We start from the raw sequence: 19,041 nt of genomic DNA, 5'->3' as shown, positions 1-19,041 counted from the left end.
CCCCGTCGACCGCCATCAGCCAATAAGATGACATTCACCGATGGCAGCGGCTGATATATTTCTGTTGTGTGATACTAGTATCAGAAATCCGGTATCGCGTCATTTATCACTCGACACCGATCCCTACATCCTGCCCAATCGGTACTGGACATGTGCAAAATAGCACTACACACTCATGTGTCGCTGACAGCAACGCTACATTGTCAACAACAAATCTGTGTCTTTAAGTCAGCAGGGGAGCTAGTTAACGTTAGCTGTTAGCTGTTAGCTGTTAGCTGTTAGCTGCCGGTGGTCAGCGCAGTCCTGTCGGCTCAATAAAGGAGCTAACAGCTAACGTTAACGGAGGTTGCATTGGGTTACATTTTTCATACGTTCAAGCTCTATTAAGGGAAAGATTAATATTTGGAAGAGGTAAATTAGGCACTGGCTTGACACGATGCAATTTTTTCCAAAAAAAAGTGGGAGAAAGTACATTTTGTGTTGGACTATTACATTATTAAGAGGTAAAAGATGTGTGTTTCTAATTACCTTTAATTTACTTTTTACAAAAAATATATTTGTTTGGAAAATAAGCACTGAAACATTCTTTAATTAAGTAGGTTGTTATTTGGCAACTATAAAAAGCTTTTTTTTTAAAGAGATATTTTAATTTGAAAGAAGGTTATATTGCAGTGTGTACTGAAATGCTGAATTAATTTAAAAAAGGGGGAATAAATAACTACAAAAACATTGGCATCAGCCCAAGTGTTATTTGAATCCGTACCCCCCCCCCTCCCCCCAAATATCTTTAAAACATTGTAAAACATCTTTAGGACAACAACAAACCTGCCGGTCCTGAATTGCCCTCATGCTAGACACAGTGGCTCTGTGACTGCCCGGCATTAATATGCCGGCAGCTCTACATGACTAAAATAATCCTCAGACATGGTATCAGATAACCCCAGACTGTGGCCGTGGTTTAAATAATAAGACTAATACCAGGGTCATGGCTATTTTAAGATTGTGTCACTGTCACAGGGAATTTTGGGTGTTAAATAAATGTAATGTTATTTATTCCAAACCATTTAGAGTCTATTTATGTCCCTGTTGAGTCTGATGCAGTCCTTTCCTTTACCTACTCAGACTTTAATTCGTATCACTTAACAAACTACTTTAACTTGTTGGTGTAAATGAACTAAACGCACTGCCTTGACTTAATTAATTATGCATTCCGCCTACGGCAAGCTGAGTGTTTTAAAACTGGAGTAGAAATTGGATACTAAGAGAAAATGTTTTGATTAGGTATTCATCTCGATTTTCAGTTCTATTTATCTGAAACGCTGCATTAAATAAGCAAATCTGTTTATTTCTACCAACTTTTGAACTCTACGTTCTTCCAAGTCCTGTATTACAGACACATTTACCCGTCACTGTTTTATAAACAAAATAATAGCAACACAGAAAGCGTCGCCTCTGAGAGTATAGCTGATCAAGAACATGACAAGCAAGGAGCCCACACAAAGGAGGAGGATCTAAACACCAAGAATCAGCTAAAGATACGGCAATACCTGAAACTTTAAGACCTTCTGTCTAAAAATACTTTATTACTCCTATTTCAACAGGCCATTAATCCAACAATATGGAAACAGATGAAGTAGTGGCCAAAAATACAATATTGTTGTATGTTGTGTGAGCAAAGGTGAGTACATCTTACAAACATAATTATGGCGTCACTTTTGAAAGAAAGTCAATGTTTTATGTGGCCAAACATGTATAAGTAGACATAGTTTTTTAAAAGCAACATATTCTGAAAATATATATTGTAGTGCGGGGAAGACTCTCTACTCACCCTGGAAGACTCTCCATCTTCGTCCTCTTCCTCCACACCCTCCTCGTCGGCTCTCTGCCTGAACAGGAAGTACTCGTTGGGCTGGGTCGGGGTGGGGCTGCCTTTGCTGTGCTCGTCGGAGCAGCTGTTGACGGAGGAGCCCGCGGGGCTCGGGGACGACTGCGACGACAGGTCGCAGGTCACCAGCTTGTAGTAGTTCTGGGTGGCGACGACCAGCCGCGCCTGGCTCTGCAGACAGGAAACGAGGTCTCCGGACGACCCGGAGTGCGGAGGGTGGTAGGAGTTGCAGTTGGCGTCGAGGTCCAGCAGAGCCCCCTGGTGCTCCGCGGCGCAGGAGCAGGTGGAGGAGGTGGACAGGTGCGGCTCGCGGATGAGAGGGAAGGCGCTGCCGAGGCAGGACGGTTGTTGTTGTGAAAGAGGGGGTTCCGTTGGGGAGGTGTGAAGGTCCAAATAGAAAGCCCCCCCCGTGGAGTCTCGCTTGCTTCCCGGCAGATCCGAAACAGAGGAGGTGCAGGAGTGCTCGGTGGAGCTGTTGAGGTTGGCGTGCCCGGACGCCGGCGGCTTCTCCGGAACGCTGTTGTTCATCTTGTTGTAAATGGCGCTGAAGTTCACCAACACGCCGTCGGAGCTGTTGCAGGAGGAGTCGCTGCCGTAGCCCCGCTGGCACTCCGAGAAGGGCTCCGAGAAGGACTCGGGGAAGTGCCGAGGGTAGTTCTGGGAGAGCGCGCAGCAGGAGCAGTGCTGCGTGCAGGAGCTGGAGGAGCTGCGCCCGCACCGCATGGGGTGGTCCTCGTCCTCCCCGTCGTCCTCGCCCCAGTCTTGCTCGCCGCAGTCCATGGACGCGTTGGAGCCGCTGCTGCCGAGGCGCAGTTGGCCATCCAGTCCCAGGATCTCCAGGTCCTCCAGGTGGGCAGAGAGGTCGGAGGCCGCCGCCCTTAGGGACTCCCGGGTGCTTCTGCCCGCTGACCGGTGCAGAAGGAAGGGCTCGGCGGCGAAGCCGAGGTCGTGCAAGTGGAAAGGAGCCATCCCCTCGTCCAGGGCAGAGTTGGTGTCACTGTGAAGGTGAAAAGAGGAGTCTTCAAGGTAACCGCTCAGGTTGTCACCGTCCTCCTCCTCCTCCTCCTCGCCCTCTTCCTCCTCTTCTTCATCCTCGTCCTCGGTGTTCAGCAGGAACGGGTTGTGACGCAGTGGGTTCCTGTTCCTCGGTTTGGCCCTGGGCAACGTGTGAGCGCTGATCAGCTGGTCCTCCGAATTGCTGGAGGTGAACGATGAGTCGTCGCTCGCCGTGCTGCCTCCCCTCCCGCCCACCTTCCTCTGCCTCCCGCCGTTGTGGGAGGCCCAGGAGCCGCTGGAGGTCTGAACAAGGCTGCTGTAGACCAGAGCCTCCCTCTGAAGGACGTCTCTCTCGGGGAGCGACGTGGTGCGACTCAAGCCCAGGTTCTCCGGCGGGACGAACGGCTTGCCTCTCTTCAGCGAGATCCCGCAGCCGCCCTGCCGCCTGCCGGTCACCTGGCAGTGCACCAGCGGGATGTGATGCACGATCAGGGTCTCACCTGACAGCTTGGGAGCGCTGTCCATGATCGAGGTGAGAGGGAGGGGGGGGGACACTGGAGCAGAGGGAGGCCCTGTGTGGGTGAAGGGGCGGTAGATGTGTGGTCTGTTGGTGGTGGCCGAGTTCACTCTCTGTGTGCCAGGCCCAGCTCTGAGGGGCTGCCGGGGATGTGGAAGGAGAGGTCATGGAAGTCAACACCGTGGTCCGAGTGGTACATCTGGAAAGTACAGAGAGAGGACAGGCATTACGGGCACATTCAGCAACCTCAAGACCACATGGCCGTAAATCACAGAGAGAGAGAGAGAGCGAGAGCGTCCTGGAAATGGAGCGATCAGATTACAACAATAATTTCCTCATTAACAGTTGAGACAAATACTTTTTTGTTTTATGGCAAATATGTTCCTCATTGTCATCACATCTTTTTTTTTGTGTTTCCTAGGAAATATCCAAGTCAAGTTCACCAATAATGATGTTATTATCTAAAAGTAGTACAGCGCTACATCCTTCTAGACTCATCTGTGCACTGAGCATGGTGAGTCATCCCCACACACACACACAAACACACACACACACACCAGCTGACTCTGGCTATGAGATCATTCGCATGTTACACCCTAAATGACGCGCACACGCACACCAACAGTTTCCCTCACCATCCTCTGTCACACCGAGATGGAAATAAGAATAAATAGACGCCTCATCACACAGTTCACGTCGCTCTCACTTTGAAGGCCGATAAACAGTTCAGCTGATTATTTGTTCATGTCATCAAACGGTTCATTTAAAATCATGTGACGGGTCTTAGCACTGTGTGATTCTGATTCGTGGACATTTGACACTAAACCTAGATGCAGATAATGATACACACGGCTGCTGAAGCATCGATCAGCAATGTTTCCATACTGATGAACCTTTACTCTGTTTGTGGTTTTAGATGTCAAATAATAATTAAGTGGAGTATTGCAGCAAACAAATAGCTTTTTATCTTATGCTTGTGGAATAATGTAATACTTTCTAATGTGGTATTTTGCATGATTGATATGAATTCTCCAGTGGTATAAGACAAACAGTTGCCATTTTAACAAATAGAATCAACACTTTATGAGACAGAAGCGAGCATACGAATGGCCATCATATACCTCAGTCTTAAGCCGTACAATCTTATTTAATGAATTTCTTCTCTGACACACACTGCTGTATCTCAAAATAATCTTCAGGTTTCCAGCTTCCAGTAGGCATTCACCACTATTATGTGGCATCTACTGTTGACCTGCTGTGTCACACTGAAGATCCCCCTTATCTATGTTGGTGTCTCAGGGTTGAGACAATGTTTTCTCTGCATTGCTGCAGGATGTCATTTCTTCTGTCAACAGTTTTCTTATTTGGCTCACTGATGTTGAGAAGTCATTTTTCCATCAGCCGTTCTGTCGCACGCTTATCTAAAATGACATGGAAGTCTGAGAGCTTTGTTTTGCACAGTGTGAGATGTCACACAGTGTCACATTGCACTGTGAGCAATGCAGTTCAACAGCTGGGAGACGCTGACAAACCGGTTTTCATCATGCGTTTATGGAGCTTTTACTGTTTCCTAAAATAAATGTTGTCAGTGAAACTGAATTTTGGATGGATGGATATTTCTGTCTCTGGTTTATCAAACTCGGCTTGCGTAAGTTAATTCACCCTTTGTAACATGTTTCATTTCCCCGAGTAAAGTACTACAAAGTACAATATGAGCTGTATCAGGGATGAAGAAAGTTTGCTGTGTTTGCTCACCGGATCATGACCTGGACCGGACTAACGTAGACTTAGAGTAATTCCTCTATTATAGCTGCTTAGTGAAACATAATCCCAGATAGAGTCGGCCCATTAAAAAGCTAATTTGAAATTAAATTTAAGTGTGGTTAAGACGAGGGAGAGAGAGAAAAAATAAATCAGGTGTTACATTACGACACATTGAAGAGACACACAAATACAGATTCTGATGATGACAATAACTAACAGGACCTTTATGAGCACAAGAACTAGCAGGTGAGGCTGCTGACTGCAGGTCTGTGTGTGGGACCAGTTCAGGAGGAGTAATAACGGAGACGTCACTCTTGATAAATGACCTTTAAAATGGAGGGGTGGAATGGTATTACCTGTCAGGGAGGCTTCAGCTTCACCTACAAAGGAGGGGCCACAACCTTTTTATCTCACAGCCCTAAACAATAACCTCCTGCTGCACTGTGTACTTAAAAAAAAAAAGATGAATTCTTGATGGAAGGCAAGACCATTATCAGTTAAACCATGACATATCTTTTAGTAAAATGCATATTTGCTGACAATACAACCTATATATTATAATAACCTAAGACAATTTTGAAACTGTAACTAAGTGTAAGTAAGTGACCTAACTGTAAGTTAGGTCACTTAGTTAAGCAACAAATAACTTGTACTAAGCTTACGAGTTTACTAACGTTAGTAATTGTCGGATTTTATCATTCTTGAATTTTCCCATGTAAAGCACTTTGTTTTGAAGAAGTGCTGCACAAATAAGGTGACATATTTTATTAATTACTCTCTGGCGTGACTATAGATGAGTGCAGTCTGTATTGTTTGTGTAGTAGCCGCAGCAGAAAAAGCCTGTTATTCTCAGAGCACCGCTTTAGTAACCTGACATCATGGAGGAAGTCAGAGATAAGCCGATACATAACACTGAAGCACAGAGATCTACGATACATAACACTGAAACACAGAGATCTACGATACATAACACTGAAACACAGAGATCCTACGATACATAACACTGAAACACAGAGATCTACGATACATAACACTGAAACACAGAGATCTACGATACATAACACTGAAACACAGAGATCCTACGATACATAACACTGAAACACAGAGATCTACGATACATAACACTGAAACACAGAGATCTACGATACATAACACTGAAACACAGAGATCTACGATACATAACACTGAAGCTCAGAGATCTACGATACATAACACTGAAACACAGAGATCTACGATACATAACACTGAAACACAGAGATCTACGATACATAACACTGAAGCACAGAGATCTACGATACATAACACTGAAGCACAGAGATCTACGATACATAACACTGAAGCACAGAGATCCTACGATACATAACACTGAAGCACAGATATCCTACGATACATAACACTGAAACACAGAGATCCTACGATACATAACACTGAAGCACAGAGATCCTACGATACATAACACTGAAACACAGAGATCCTACGATACATAACACTGAAGCACAGAGATCCTACGATACATAACACTGAAGCACAGAGATCCTACGATACATAACACTGAAGCACAGAGATCCTACGATACATAACACTGAAGCACAGAGATCCTACGATACATAACACTGAAACACAGAGATCCTACGATACATAACACTGAAACACAGAGATCCTACGATACATAACACTGAAGCACAGAGATCCTACGATACATAACACTGAAGCTCAGAGATCCTACGATACATAACACTGAAGCACTGGACTGCAATGAACAGCCCAAGCTATAGCAGTCGTAATATTTCCAGACATTTCTTTTAATAGTGTGCAAATAGTGTACAAATACTTGTATATGTCTGTGAATGAAGTCTGATGGTTCCTGCCAGTGGAAGTGACATTATTAAGATGATGGTGATGCTTCAGGTCAAGAGTGCAGTCACTCTCAGACAAGGAAGAGAGCCACTGGTTTAAGAGATTCGCTGCAGGCTCTGTTGTGTAATGTGAGTTCAGACAAGACATGAACATATGCTGCTGGCAAAACTGTATCTTTTGTGTCTCTAGCTTTTGCTTTATGTCTTTTTTTGTATTTTTAATGAACCATTCTTGTAAATATCCTCGTCGAGAATGTAACGTCAGTAAATGACTCAGACTGTTACTGAGTATTTATACACAAAACGATCAGCGCCGTCTAGTTCTTAATATCGGCTGGTTCCTTCAAACTTTATTGTTTTTACTGATGGTGGAAGATGAATGAAGGTTGGTTGATTTAATTTATTGCCTTTTAATGAGACACTGGTACCAAAAGTTTCTGGCAATTATTTTTAGCGTCTATTAATCTGTAAATTATGTTCTCAATTTAATCGATTAGTTGTTAAAATGTCAACTAGTTTTTCCCAAACGTAAGCCGACATCCTTAAAGGTCTTGTTTTGCCAACAACTATATATATTATAGATATTCAGTTTACGATCACAGAGGATTAAATAAACCAGAACATATTCACATTTAATCATCTGGAATCAGATCATTTTTCTTTTTTTTATTTCTTAAAAAATCATTAAAAATGATTTATCAACAATCAAAATAGTTGGCAAGTAATTTAATAGTTGATAACTAATCCATTACTTTACATTGCTGTACTTTACTTTACATCAGTACGGGAAGACGAGTACAAATGTCTGAACAGAGTTGGACTGTCATTTTCATCAAAAGGCTTTAAATTAGCTTCCAAAAGCAATGTCAGGGAAACTGCTGTGAGCTTTTAGGCAAAGAAAATGAGTTTTTAAGAGGAAAAAAAAATCAGAAAAGAGTTGAGACCTGACAGAAAATCTAATGAAGATAATTACAATACAACCTCCACCATTTAATAAAAAAATACAAAGATGACCCTGATAAGATTGAAAAACTCTTATGAGCGGCATTGTTCACCCTGTTGATGCTGTGTGTGTGTGTGTATATATATATATATATATATATATATATATATATATATATATATATATATATATATATATATATATATATATATATATATATATATGGCATTCCTGAAAGACAACAACAAAAAAACAACAACAAAAAGACCTCAGAAATGTGTCCCATGTGTCACACATGGACACAGCATGTTGTGGTGGTGCTGGACTCAATGCTGTCTCTTACACAAACGCCTTTTTGGCTGCCAGACTGTTCAAGTATTCAAATATGCACACAGAAACTGAAACAGAGAAACTTCTGAATGGGACCATTGAGTAGAAGCGGCCATTATGTGCCCTTGTTTTGAACGCCACAGCCAGAGGAAGCGTCCAGCTTTATGCACAAGGGCCTTTTCATGCTAATAAACTAGCAGGAATTTATGTTAATTATCTGAATGAAGGACAAAGGCACAAATACAACTTGCCCTTATCGCCACATCTCTCTGCATGAACGCTAAAATTCAAAGAAAGTAATAGTTGAATGATGATATTGTTCAGCTTCTCAGCAAAGATAATTTCACGGAGTCGGTCCTTGTCCCTTTAAGTCAACAATAAGACCCTGAGATCTTTGTTATTGCCAGATTACAGCGGATCACATCGGATCACGGGTTAACGAGAACAAAGACGCGGAGCCGGGCCAATCGCATTTCATTTCCCACGCAGCATCAGGGGACTCTGAGCGGCGGCCAGCCAATCGGGCGCAGCCGTGCTGCGGGCGAGCCACCGTGAGAAGAAAAAAACCAACACAAAAACAACCTATAGAGGGGAAAGTGCGTCAATGACAAGTAACCATGTCAACCAAGGAAAATCCAGACACGTGTGCCTTTCGACTTAGATAACAGCATTCACAATTAACTTCTGTTTTTTTTTTTTTACTGTCTCACGGTGAAATGAAAACACATCACAGTAACTTTTTAATGTTTTGCTGGCGTGGCATTCACAGCATTATTGATTTAAAATCCCTTCATGGAGTATTATAGGATACATTTAAAGCAGCATTGAACAGAGGGCTCTCAAAGTCCTGGTTTCGAGGGGAAAAAGCAACGCTTGACAATTCTTGAGCATCCCGAACATTCACTAGGACCAAGTGGGACATACAGTAACACTAAGGGATTCAACAGAGAAAGTTTTCCAGACAGAACCACATGATTACAAAATGAAGAGAAAACTAGAAAAGACAGAAATGCCTCCAGGGTTGTCTTTCCGATGCTCTGATAAGGAGGGATTCATTGTAGGGTTCTATTTATTCAAGATAACCTTTTCAAAAAGACACCCTGAAAGAAGAGAAGTTTCTGAACCTGGGCTCATCGGCCTTATTGGCTGAAGAGCCAATTAGATTGGAGTTTTCTCCACCAACACGTCCTCGACGGGGCTCTTTGGCAAACCCCACATTACTGTACGTCATCATGTTGGAGAGCAGGGTGGGAAATTGACCCATTTATGAAACTAGCACACACACTGAGGGGGAAAGGAAACCAAAGCTGTAACAAAGAACATCCTCCCTCTTATATCATTAGGGCTGTACTTCCAGGAATAAGTCGGAGTCCGGGTGGGGGCAGGGGGGCACACCCTAGCTGGGCGGAGACATGATGGATGTTGTCACTGTGGGACGGGGTGTTTATTGAATGTGATCGTGTGCCATTTTTTGTCGAACTGAATGGGGAAGAAGACAACATCTTTGTGTGGAGGTTGGAGCAGAAAAGGACTGAAATGTATCTGGAGATAATGTTGTTGAGATTTCTAGCATCATGACCCACGTTAAAACATTTGAAGCTACAAATGTTAAAAAACTAATTGATCAAATTATATATATTTTACAATCCCCTCTATTTTACATGTCTGATTGTTTCCTCACGCCTCTGTGAGCGAGTATTCAAGTTAAATGTGTAACTCAGGTGAAGAAGTGAGGCAGTAAGTCATAAAATGGATTAATTATGTATTTTCCACCTGTGTGATACTCTGAAACAGTTTACAGTGACCGCATGATGAAGACGACCTTGTAGTGAATACGTTAAATAATAAATAAACTAAAAGCATTCTTGCATCGCCACTTTAAATAAATTAAATAAAAACGTAGAAGAAAAAGCTGCTATGGTAAAACGAGGGATTTCTTCATACAGTGCAGTTGGTACCTGAGATGCCAAGTTTGGTTCATTTGCAGGTCAAAAGACATCTTAGCATCTAGGTTAAGAAATAACAAAACTAATCTAAAATTGGACTGAAATCATTTCAGTTGTCCTTGTTTGTAAATTAATTTAGTCAGGACCTGATTCACACTGGAATAAGTAGTCTCTGTTTTCTCTCGTCTCCTGCACCATTGGTACCGTCTGTAGCTGTCTAGTTGTTGAGTCACAGGCTCTGTGTGTGTGTGTGTGTGTGTGTGTGTGTGTGTGTGTGTGTGTGTGTGTGTGTGTGTGTGTGTTATCTCGATCCGCTCACCGAATGAAAAGAGCTTTTGTTTGTTGCACACATTCAGCATCTCACTGCAGTTTCAAATGAGGCCTGACAAAAAGAATGTGGCAGCTAAAAAAAAGAAAAGAGGAGGGACTCTGAAACTGAACGACCTTGAAGGTTTCACAGGCCTCTCACATCACTGCATGCAGCTCAATCAATGACAATTTGTTTAGCGGCTTTTTTCTTCTTTTTTTTTACTAACATGGAAAACACAGTGCACCAAAAAATATGTAGATCCAGACGGATGAAGTGGAGAAAAAACAACCAAGAAATGCCACAATGACACGGTACACTGAGCCGTGTGTTCAGGGTGGAGTTTCCCACCAACACCAGTTTGTCTAACTTCTGTCAGCTTCTTGGGGCTCAGCGAAATGCTTCAGATATATTTATTTTCAGCTGTACTTTGAGCTGAATGACAACATGTATATTAGGTCCTACGAAACATTCAGACCAGCTGGCAGCGAGGGAGGAAAGTCTTCAAGATGGATCGTCTGGGAACCGTGAAGGCCTGAAACTTCCTCGGCCGCCGCGCCCAAAAAGAGATTTAGCATCTGAACTCTTCCAGACTCGACTCTTTATACTTCTTCTGGAAGGAGTCTTGAAGCTCTGCGGGCGGCTCTGAACGCGTCGGTGCGATCCGATCGCTCACTGTGCTCGTTGACGGAGCGAAATGTGAAGCCTTTTCAATGCAGCGTTCCTCCTAAGAGAACGCTCCCATCCCTTTGCCTCCTTCACAGGTCGAGAGTCTAGGCCAGCGACAAGTCATCATCCTGGCTTGAGCTGGAAAGGGTTCAGTTTATTCAAACCAGTTCTTTTAAAGTGCTGCATCAACATCAGTAAACGGAGCAGACTGATGGCGAGTCATTAGTGGAATTACACCATCGATCGCTATCCTCCATCGCGAGGCTCTGGAAGCAAGTGCACTGATGCTGCCGCCTAATGGCACGAAACAAGGTGCATGTGCTTCTTTTTTTTCTTCACCCAGAGCTGATCCCTTGAGCTACCGGTGTGTTCTAAAGCGCCCTGAAGATGAACACATGGCCCTGGTTTCAGCTTCCTCTCAGAGGCTTAGTGACAGTTTCTCCTCCTCAACAGCTCTTCTGCTTCAACTTGAGGAGCTTACGGACGCTTGCGTAACAGCGCACCGGTGTGCCGCACCGCTAACTGGTATTAGTGTGAGCTGACATCCAGTCACAGCCGGGAGGGACAGGCACGACCTGGATCTTTCATTTTTTTTTTTTTACATTCAAAGCCTCTATTACGTCTGAACGTCAAAACCCATAAAAATTATTCTATTATTGTGTAATTTATATGCATGTAAGTCATGGTGCCGTTAGATTGCTGCTAAACCACCTCATATATATTTTTTCAAATGAATGTTTCGTTGGAAATGTTTACGTCACATGAGCCCGGAAACAATTGGAGGCAGCCAATTCTACAAATAGTAGAAGTTATCTCTTTCCTCCAGTGTCCTCGTATTAAAAGTAAGCTTGTTTCAGGGGATTAACTGATCTGAATTATTACGATGGGTCGAGAACGGTGACGATTCAATTGACTGCCAACTATTTTAAAAACGGAATAATCAGCATAATGTCACACTGCTGCACATCCAGGTTTACTTTACATAAACACACTGGCTGCGTGAATACAAAACATCATGGAGGCAAATATCTGCTTTCTAATGCTGCAGTTCTCTTCTTCCAACCTTAATTCATCTCTCTCTCTCTCTCTCTCTCTCTCTCTCTCTCTCTCTCTCTCTCTCTCTCTCTCTCTCTCTCTCTCCCTCCATGTGCTGACTCCTCACTTCTCCCTCTCCTCTTTCTCTGGTCCATTTCCATGCACCTCTCATTCTCTTCACAGCCCTCTTTCGATCCATCACCTCCCTCCATCTCCCTCAGCTTCACTAAATCCTTGCTCCTCTCTCTTCCATCCACTGTGTGCATTGCAGTGTTACTCGTCTCTCCTTAGCCCACTTCTGCCTCTCTAATTGTCTCCCTTCGTCCCTCCATGCTCCCGTCCCATGCTGCTGCACACACACATATGTCCACCCAAGCCGTACTGCAGATGGTTACAGCCAGAGCGCCTCACAAAGCCCTCGCAAACACTTTTAGTGGAGGTGGGCCCCGGCACACTCGCTAACCCTGATCCCTTCGAGAGTTGCTCTGGAAACACCCCACTGGAGTACTACTCGTGTCTACTTCCAACACAGCGAGAGAGAGGTATCTCCATGGAACCACAATAGCACTTAGAAGGCTGAATGCCTTGCTCAATAACAGCTGAGTGATGTTTACACAGGAAGCGGAGGGGAGTGTTGACCCAACAACCCACAGAGGATTTCCGGTGGGCATTCTGGATGTTTCCCGACTTATAGTAAAGTCTTATAAGTCATTGTGTCATTTGTTTATCTCGACAATATAGTAGTGTAGTATAACAGGTTACACAATTAAACTTCTGTTCAACGTTTCAAACTGTGGTTTGCCGTCACACAAGCCAAAACTACGGCGGCTGGCGGGGTCAAAACCCAAAACATTTCTACTGGGAGAAGCGCGTGGCAGCGTCATGACTGACGGAAATTTGAAAACGCATTAAAAACCAAATCTGACAAACACGATAACTGAAACGCGCTGCTTGCTTTCATAAGTAACAAACACGCTCTCGCATTTGTTTTCTTTCTCCTGGGTTGAAAAATTAAAGCTGTTCCACTAATTCAATGACAAATATTGTCATTTGGGATTTTGACTGGTCATTGGTAAAAAGCACAGCGCTAAGTAGTAGCATGGTGGCTCCAATCCACATGGCCCACACACACTGCAATGCTATCATTACTGCAATTAATAGGGATTTTCATAAACTGCTGACTAGTTCTCTAATCGAAAGAGGAGTCATTCAAGCTAAAACAAATGTCCGAAAAAGATTGGAAATCATCATGGCACTTGAGGACATCTTTCAAGTTGTCCCTCCCTTCAAAGCAGATAACTGAATGTTTCTGCCAGTAATCCTGGAACTGCAAAGGCAGCGGAGGAGCAGAGTCTGTGGAGCTCCATCACGAGCAACCAGGGATGCATTCGGTGCAACTTCAGGTCAGAAGGATTTAAATATTTATATGACGCTCAGCTATAATCACAATATTAAAAATGTGTTCAGGGACAGAGAAAACTAGCAGTCACGATGTAAATTACCAGACTGTTGTTTAGCTGCAGCCACCGGCACGGTGGGAATGTCAACAGTACATCGATAGTGTCCCGGCAGCCCTCGGTGCTCCTTCACACTGAGACAAATGAGCCCGAAATACAGTGCAGGCCTGAGCAACAGTCATCTGCTGCAGCAATACACACACACATATACACACAAACAAATGCACATGCACTAACAGCTCATTCTGGGAGCCTTTAAATCAGTGAGGCATTGCAGGCAGAGAGCCATGAAAGAAACAGAACTACCGTAACAAGCCTGAGGGCAAAGACTGTGTGTGTCAATTAAGTGACTCAAAAGTCCCAAAAAAGGGCAGCTGTTACATACAACATGCACATATTTTCCATTCAGACACACAAATTGCGGTCATGCACTTTGACTCACAGTCCCAAAGCAACGCAGAGGCCGAAATATTCAAGTTAACTAAACGAGTAAAAGTAGAAATGCCACGAAGTCAAATGCTCAGCGGCACGTCAGCCGCAAAATGCATTTAAATATGAGAAGTGGTAGTTCGGTGGTGATGTTTTCATTGGGACAGTGGTAGAGTTTGCCAGTACAAGTGCAACTAAAAAGAAAAGCAACTGAAGTTTGACTGTGAAATGTGTGCTGGTTGAAAGTACGAGTACTTCTTGTGCAGAGTTGGACTACAGTCTGCATTAGTCGGCATAATTCTAATCTTTCAATTAAAGCCCGACACGGATATTGATATTTGGAAGTCTAAAAAAAAAAATACAGAACCACATCACATAAGCAGACAGTCTTGATAATGGTGGCTTTGTGTGTCGAAACGAAATAACACAAACGGAAAAGTGCAGTAATACCTTATTATTTTTACACTGCTGCCCACTCCGTAGTAGTCAAAAAAGGACTTCATAGCCTTTCCTCCGATTTGAAACGAGTGGTTTCCTCAGTGACTCTGAGAACCTTGACAATACCTTGAAAAACCCTGAGACAGAAATGTTGTATCAACATCCCACACGAGGCGGTTCACGTCCAGGCCAAACCACCGCGGGCCTGCAGGGGCTACATATGGGCTCAGCCGGCTGGGAAGTCACATCCCCGCATGAGACTATTGTTTCTTTTAGCATCGTGGTCACAAACTCACCTTGAAACACACTTGATTCAGCAATTGTCATAAACTGACATTAAGATAAATGTGCCCTCCACCCATCTATATGCATGATGCAAATATAAAATATTTGGCGGAACACAATTTAGTAATAGATTTTTTTTCTGTTTTCACTGATAGCAGAGAGTGCTGAAACAGTCTATTCGAGGAAGCTAGATAACAGACAATAGGAGCTGCATGATCTCTGCAGATGGTGTTTTTTTTTACAGATCAGAGACGCTCGTACCACGGATCAAATCACACAAACACAGAGAGAGAGAAACTATGCACATCCGTCCACAGCAAGTTACATAACGCGTTGAGAAAGACACATTCCCTACACGCTGAATCAGCTGGGATTTTAAAAACGTGACGTTGAGGCTTGGAACTTGCTCGATACCCTCAGGTCCCTTCCTACGCTGGCTGGCAGATCCAGCTTTGATCTCATTCAAAAACATGAAAAAGATTGCTGTAAATGACTTTCACTATGAAGAGAGTTACTTTCTGTCAATCGACAGCTGTACGTCTGAGTCATTTCTCAAGCAGAAATGCCTTACGTGACTGAACTCTAACTTTTAAAAGTGGTGGCAAGCATCAATATAGTTGCCGAAACTCAAAATATGATTGTCATTTTTCGTAGCATCAATTTTGAGTCATTAAGGCAAGATGACGTGCAGCGTTGTCCTGTCACTCTTCTGACTGTAACAGCAATATTTAATCACCAACGCAGAAAATATTGAAAATATAACTATTTGTTTATACCTTTGCTGTTCCTATTTTTTTAAACCAAAGGACACGAATTGGTCGCCAATTTCTCAAAGCGATTGGGATTTGCAACATGGCCTTTACACATTAAAAGAAGAGAAAGGGTCTGGGCTGGCCTGACCACGCACACACACAATTTATAAAAAAGGACAGAACAGAAAGATGCTCAGGAGACTGAGATCTTTTGGAGTGCAGGGAGCACGACTGAAGACCTTCTTTGACTCTGTGGTGGCATCAGCCATCTTTTATGGAGTTGTCTTCTAGAGCAGCAGCATCAAGACAGCTGCCAGGAGGAGACTGAACAAGCTAAAGAAGGCCGGCAGCGTGCTGGGGTGTCCACTGGATGCAGTGGAGGAGGCGGGAGACTGGAGGATGATGGAAAAGCCAACAACACCTCCCATCCCATGCAGGACGTGCTGGCAGCTCTGCACAGCTCCGTCAGACACCGACTGATTCATCCCCGGTGTGAAGGAGAGGTACTGCAAGTCCTTCCTTCCTGCTGCTGTCAGGCTGCACAACCAACTGAGCTCACACTCACAGTAGACCACATAGAAACACTTTAATCACTTGGGTCACTTGAATTACTTTTAACTGGTGCAACATACATACTTTTTTTTTTTTTGGTACTGTTTTTAAAACTGTCTTCACTGTTTATATATATATACACACACACATATATATATATATATATATATATATATATATATATATATATATACACACATATATATATACACACACACATATATATATATATATATATATATATATATATATATATATATATATATATATATATATACACACATATATATAAATATATATATATATATATATATATATATATATATATATATATATATATATATATATATATATATAACTTTTTATTTTACTATGTGTCTCTGGTGTGCACTGCTGCTATAGTCCTGCAATTTCCCCACTGTTGGCCAATTTTTTTTCAAATCCCACTGTGACATTTTACTCTCAGGAAGTGACAGTTTGCTGGCTAGTGTTGATTTGTGGTATTTTTGTGACCTTGAAACATCCCTCTGTATTCCCTACATCAAACGACCATGTTATTTTAAGACACCAATGTTATTTTAACTGTTTGGATCATGGCCTTCTTCTTCTTGCCCCAGTGTCTCACTTTTTGAAAATGTATTGTGTTTTGTTAGATATTCCTAAATACTTCCTCCCTTTTCACGTTTTGAATGTACTACTTAATTCATATTATTATTGTATTTTTATTGACGTCATATTTCCTAACTCTTTCCTAAACGACACCGATCTCTTATTTTGGTAACCGTAAGCGGAAGTCGCGTCTCTTCATCCGGTCAAATGTAACGGTAGCTGTTGTTTCCAGCGAGCGATATCGGGTCAATACAGAGATAACGTCGAGGGCGCGGGCCGCCCGCGCGCTGACAACGTCAACACCAGCTCACGTTGTCACAAACGAATTAAAAGACTGACTATTTGTGTATTTCCATTACATTTAACACGCGTGAAAAAACAATGAAACCCCGTTGAGGTGTTTTAACCGTTACCTTCCGATGCTGCGCAGCCTTTTGTGCCACTGCGTTATAAAACAAAAAACAAGACCCGTAACGCCACCAAACATACTAGCGTGTTGTTTTTAGGGCGTTTAAGGCTTTTCTGTCTGAAGACGACGTGGCTATGAGGAGCGGGGCGGACGGAGACGCGGTGTCTTTCACGTTAGGACCGACAAGAGGCTTCAGCTTGTTTTTCAGCCTCTGACGCGATGCTATTTCCCCCCCACGACCAAATAACCCCACTAAAATCTAAATGTAACGACACTCACCTTGACGCAGCCGGTCGCCAGTCGGTCTCGGCACAAAGCAGTCGTAGCTGTCGGTGCAGCGGGCTGCTGGAGCTGCTAGTCCGGGGTACTTTCGGTTGTCTCCGTGAAGGACTGCGGGGCAGACAGCGGCGGTGCGTCGCGGGGAGAGATGGGTTGGGCCGGAGCGGCGGCGCGTCATCCTGAGGTCACAGTTTGGTCCCAGACTGGATTATCTAATCCTGGGTGGGACGGATGGAGCTCATTAGGACCGTTAATCCCAGTCCCGTTGGTTTGAGACTGAGACACAAAATGTTATCTTAAATATAGATACTAACATATTTATTCATACTAACACCTATATATTTATTATGTTGTATTATATTACAGCATATATTATATTATGTTACATTAAATTATATCATACCTTATTATATTACATCAATATATTATATTACATAATACATGGTATTATGTTACATTATATTATATTACATAATGATATTATATTATGTTACTTTATATTATATAGTATTATATTACATTACATTATATTGCATAATTATATAACATGATATTATATCACACCATGATATTACATGATATTATATCATACCATGATATTACATTAAATCATATGATATTATATTGTAATATATTAGATTATTAGAGACGCATAGACTGAGTGCTAGGGTCTTTTTTGTGAAATGATACAACTGGAATCACCTGATTGAAATGGCAGAAGATAGAATAAATATCATGTTTACTGTAAGTGGAGCGCAGATGTCGCCACTGGCCATATGAGCACTGCAGAAAATATCTGTGTTCTTAAGTTAATTTAAATTTAAAAGTAAGCTTATATTCACATTTTAATTCAATGGTTTTCTAAATGTCATGACAAAGCATTGATGTGTCATTAAGATATCCCAACTTCAGCAGATAGAATGATAATAAACACAATCAAGACACAATACTGTCCCGACAGACTGAGACGAATAAGGTTTTAAATATCTATTAGTAACTGGGATTGCATTCAACTTTGCAATTTAACACAGCAAAACCTAAAGCCTTTGTCTAGAGCACGCTCTTTGATTTGGTAAACTAACCCTCACTAATGTTCAATTCATATATGTATGTTGATTTGAATCCATTTATCTCAGTTGGCTCTCGTCAGCTCCCTCTTAGTCCTGCTGATGGTCAGCAGTTTAAAAGCAGGAGTGTCTCCTTTTATGAAAACCATTACGTTACCCTGAGGGAAAAGGTATTATTGCTGCAGCAGTAAAGGTCATAGAGTTAAAAACATATTATTAAATATTATTATAACAGTAAGGACCATAAACTGGAAATAAACTGAGATAAAAAATACAGCCGTTTTTGATAGACCATACATTGCCAGGTAGTATAAAAGTGGACGCTATTCTAAGAATCTTGAATCCAAACTCACTCCAGTCATTGTTTTCCTCTTCAAATTACAAACTAGTGGTAGTAAATGAGAGATAAGAAACACTACCGACAAGAGATTCTTCCAAATATAGAATTAATTAATTGATTATTAATATTTTTAATCACAGGAGAATACTCATGAAATCTTGTTGTAACAGTGATAT

The 19,041-nt window shown here is 42.4% G+C and overlaps 1 protein-coding gene across 4 annotated transcripts in view; it reads right to left on the bottom strand.

The window, feature by feature from the left end:
* Positions 1-17,629, bottom strand: part of rusc2 (RUN and SH3 domain containing 2) — a 33,615-nt gene extending 15,986 nt beyond the window's left edge. For all 4 annotated transcript variants that reach the window (XM_068604799.1, XM_068604800.1, XM_068604801.1 and 1 more), the window contains exons 1-2: positions 17,459-17,629; positions 1,829-3,597 (exon numbers count right to left, since the gene is read on the bottom strand). In XM_068604799.1, the coding sequence (XP_068460900.1) occupies positions 1,829-3,406 (1,578 nt within the window). In that variant the 5' untranslated portion in view covers positions 3,407-3,597; positions 17,459-17,629. The remainder of the gene's footprint in view (positions 1-1,828; positions 3,598-17,458) is intronic.
* Positions 17,630-19,041: the final 1,412 nt, after the last annotated feature.

Source organism: Clinocottus analis, unplaced genomic scaffold, assembly GCF_023055335.1.
Source record: "Clinocottus analis isolate CAN_PGR_092001 unplaced genomic scaffold, fCliAna1.0.p SCAF_7, whole genome shotgun sequence".
Lineage (NCBI taxonomy): Eukaryota > Metazoa > Chordata > Actinopteri > Perciformes > Cottidae > Clinocottus > Clinocottus analis.
This window is presented reverse-complemented; position numbering and strand designations above follow the sequence as displayed.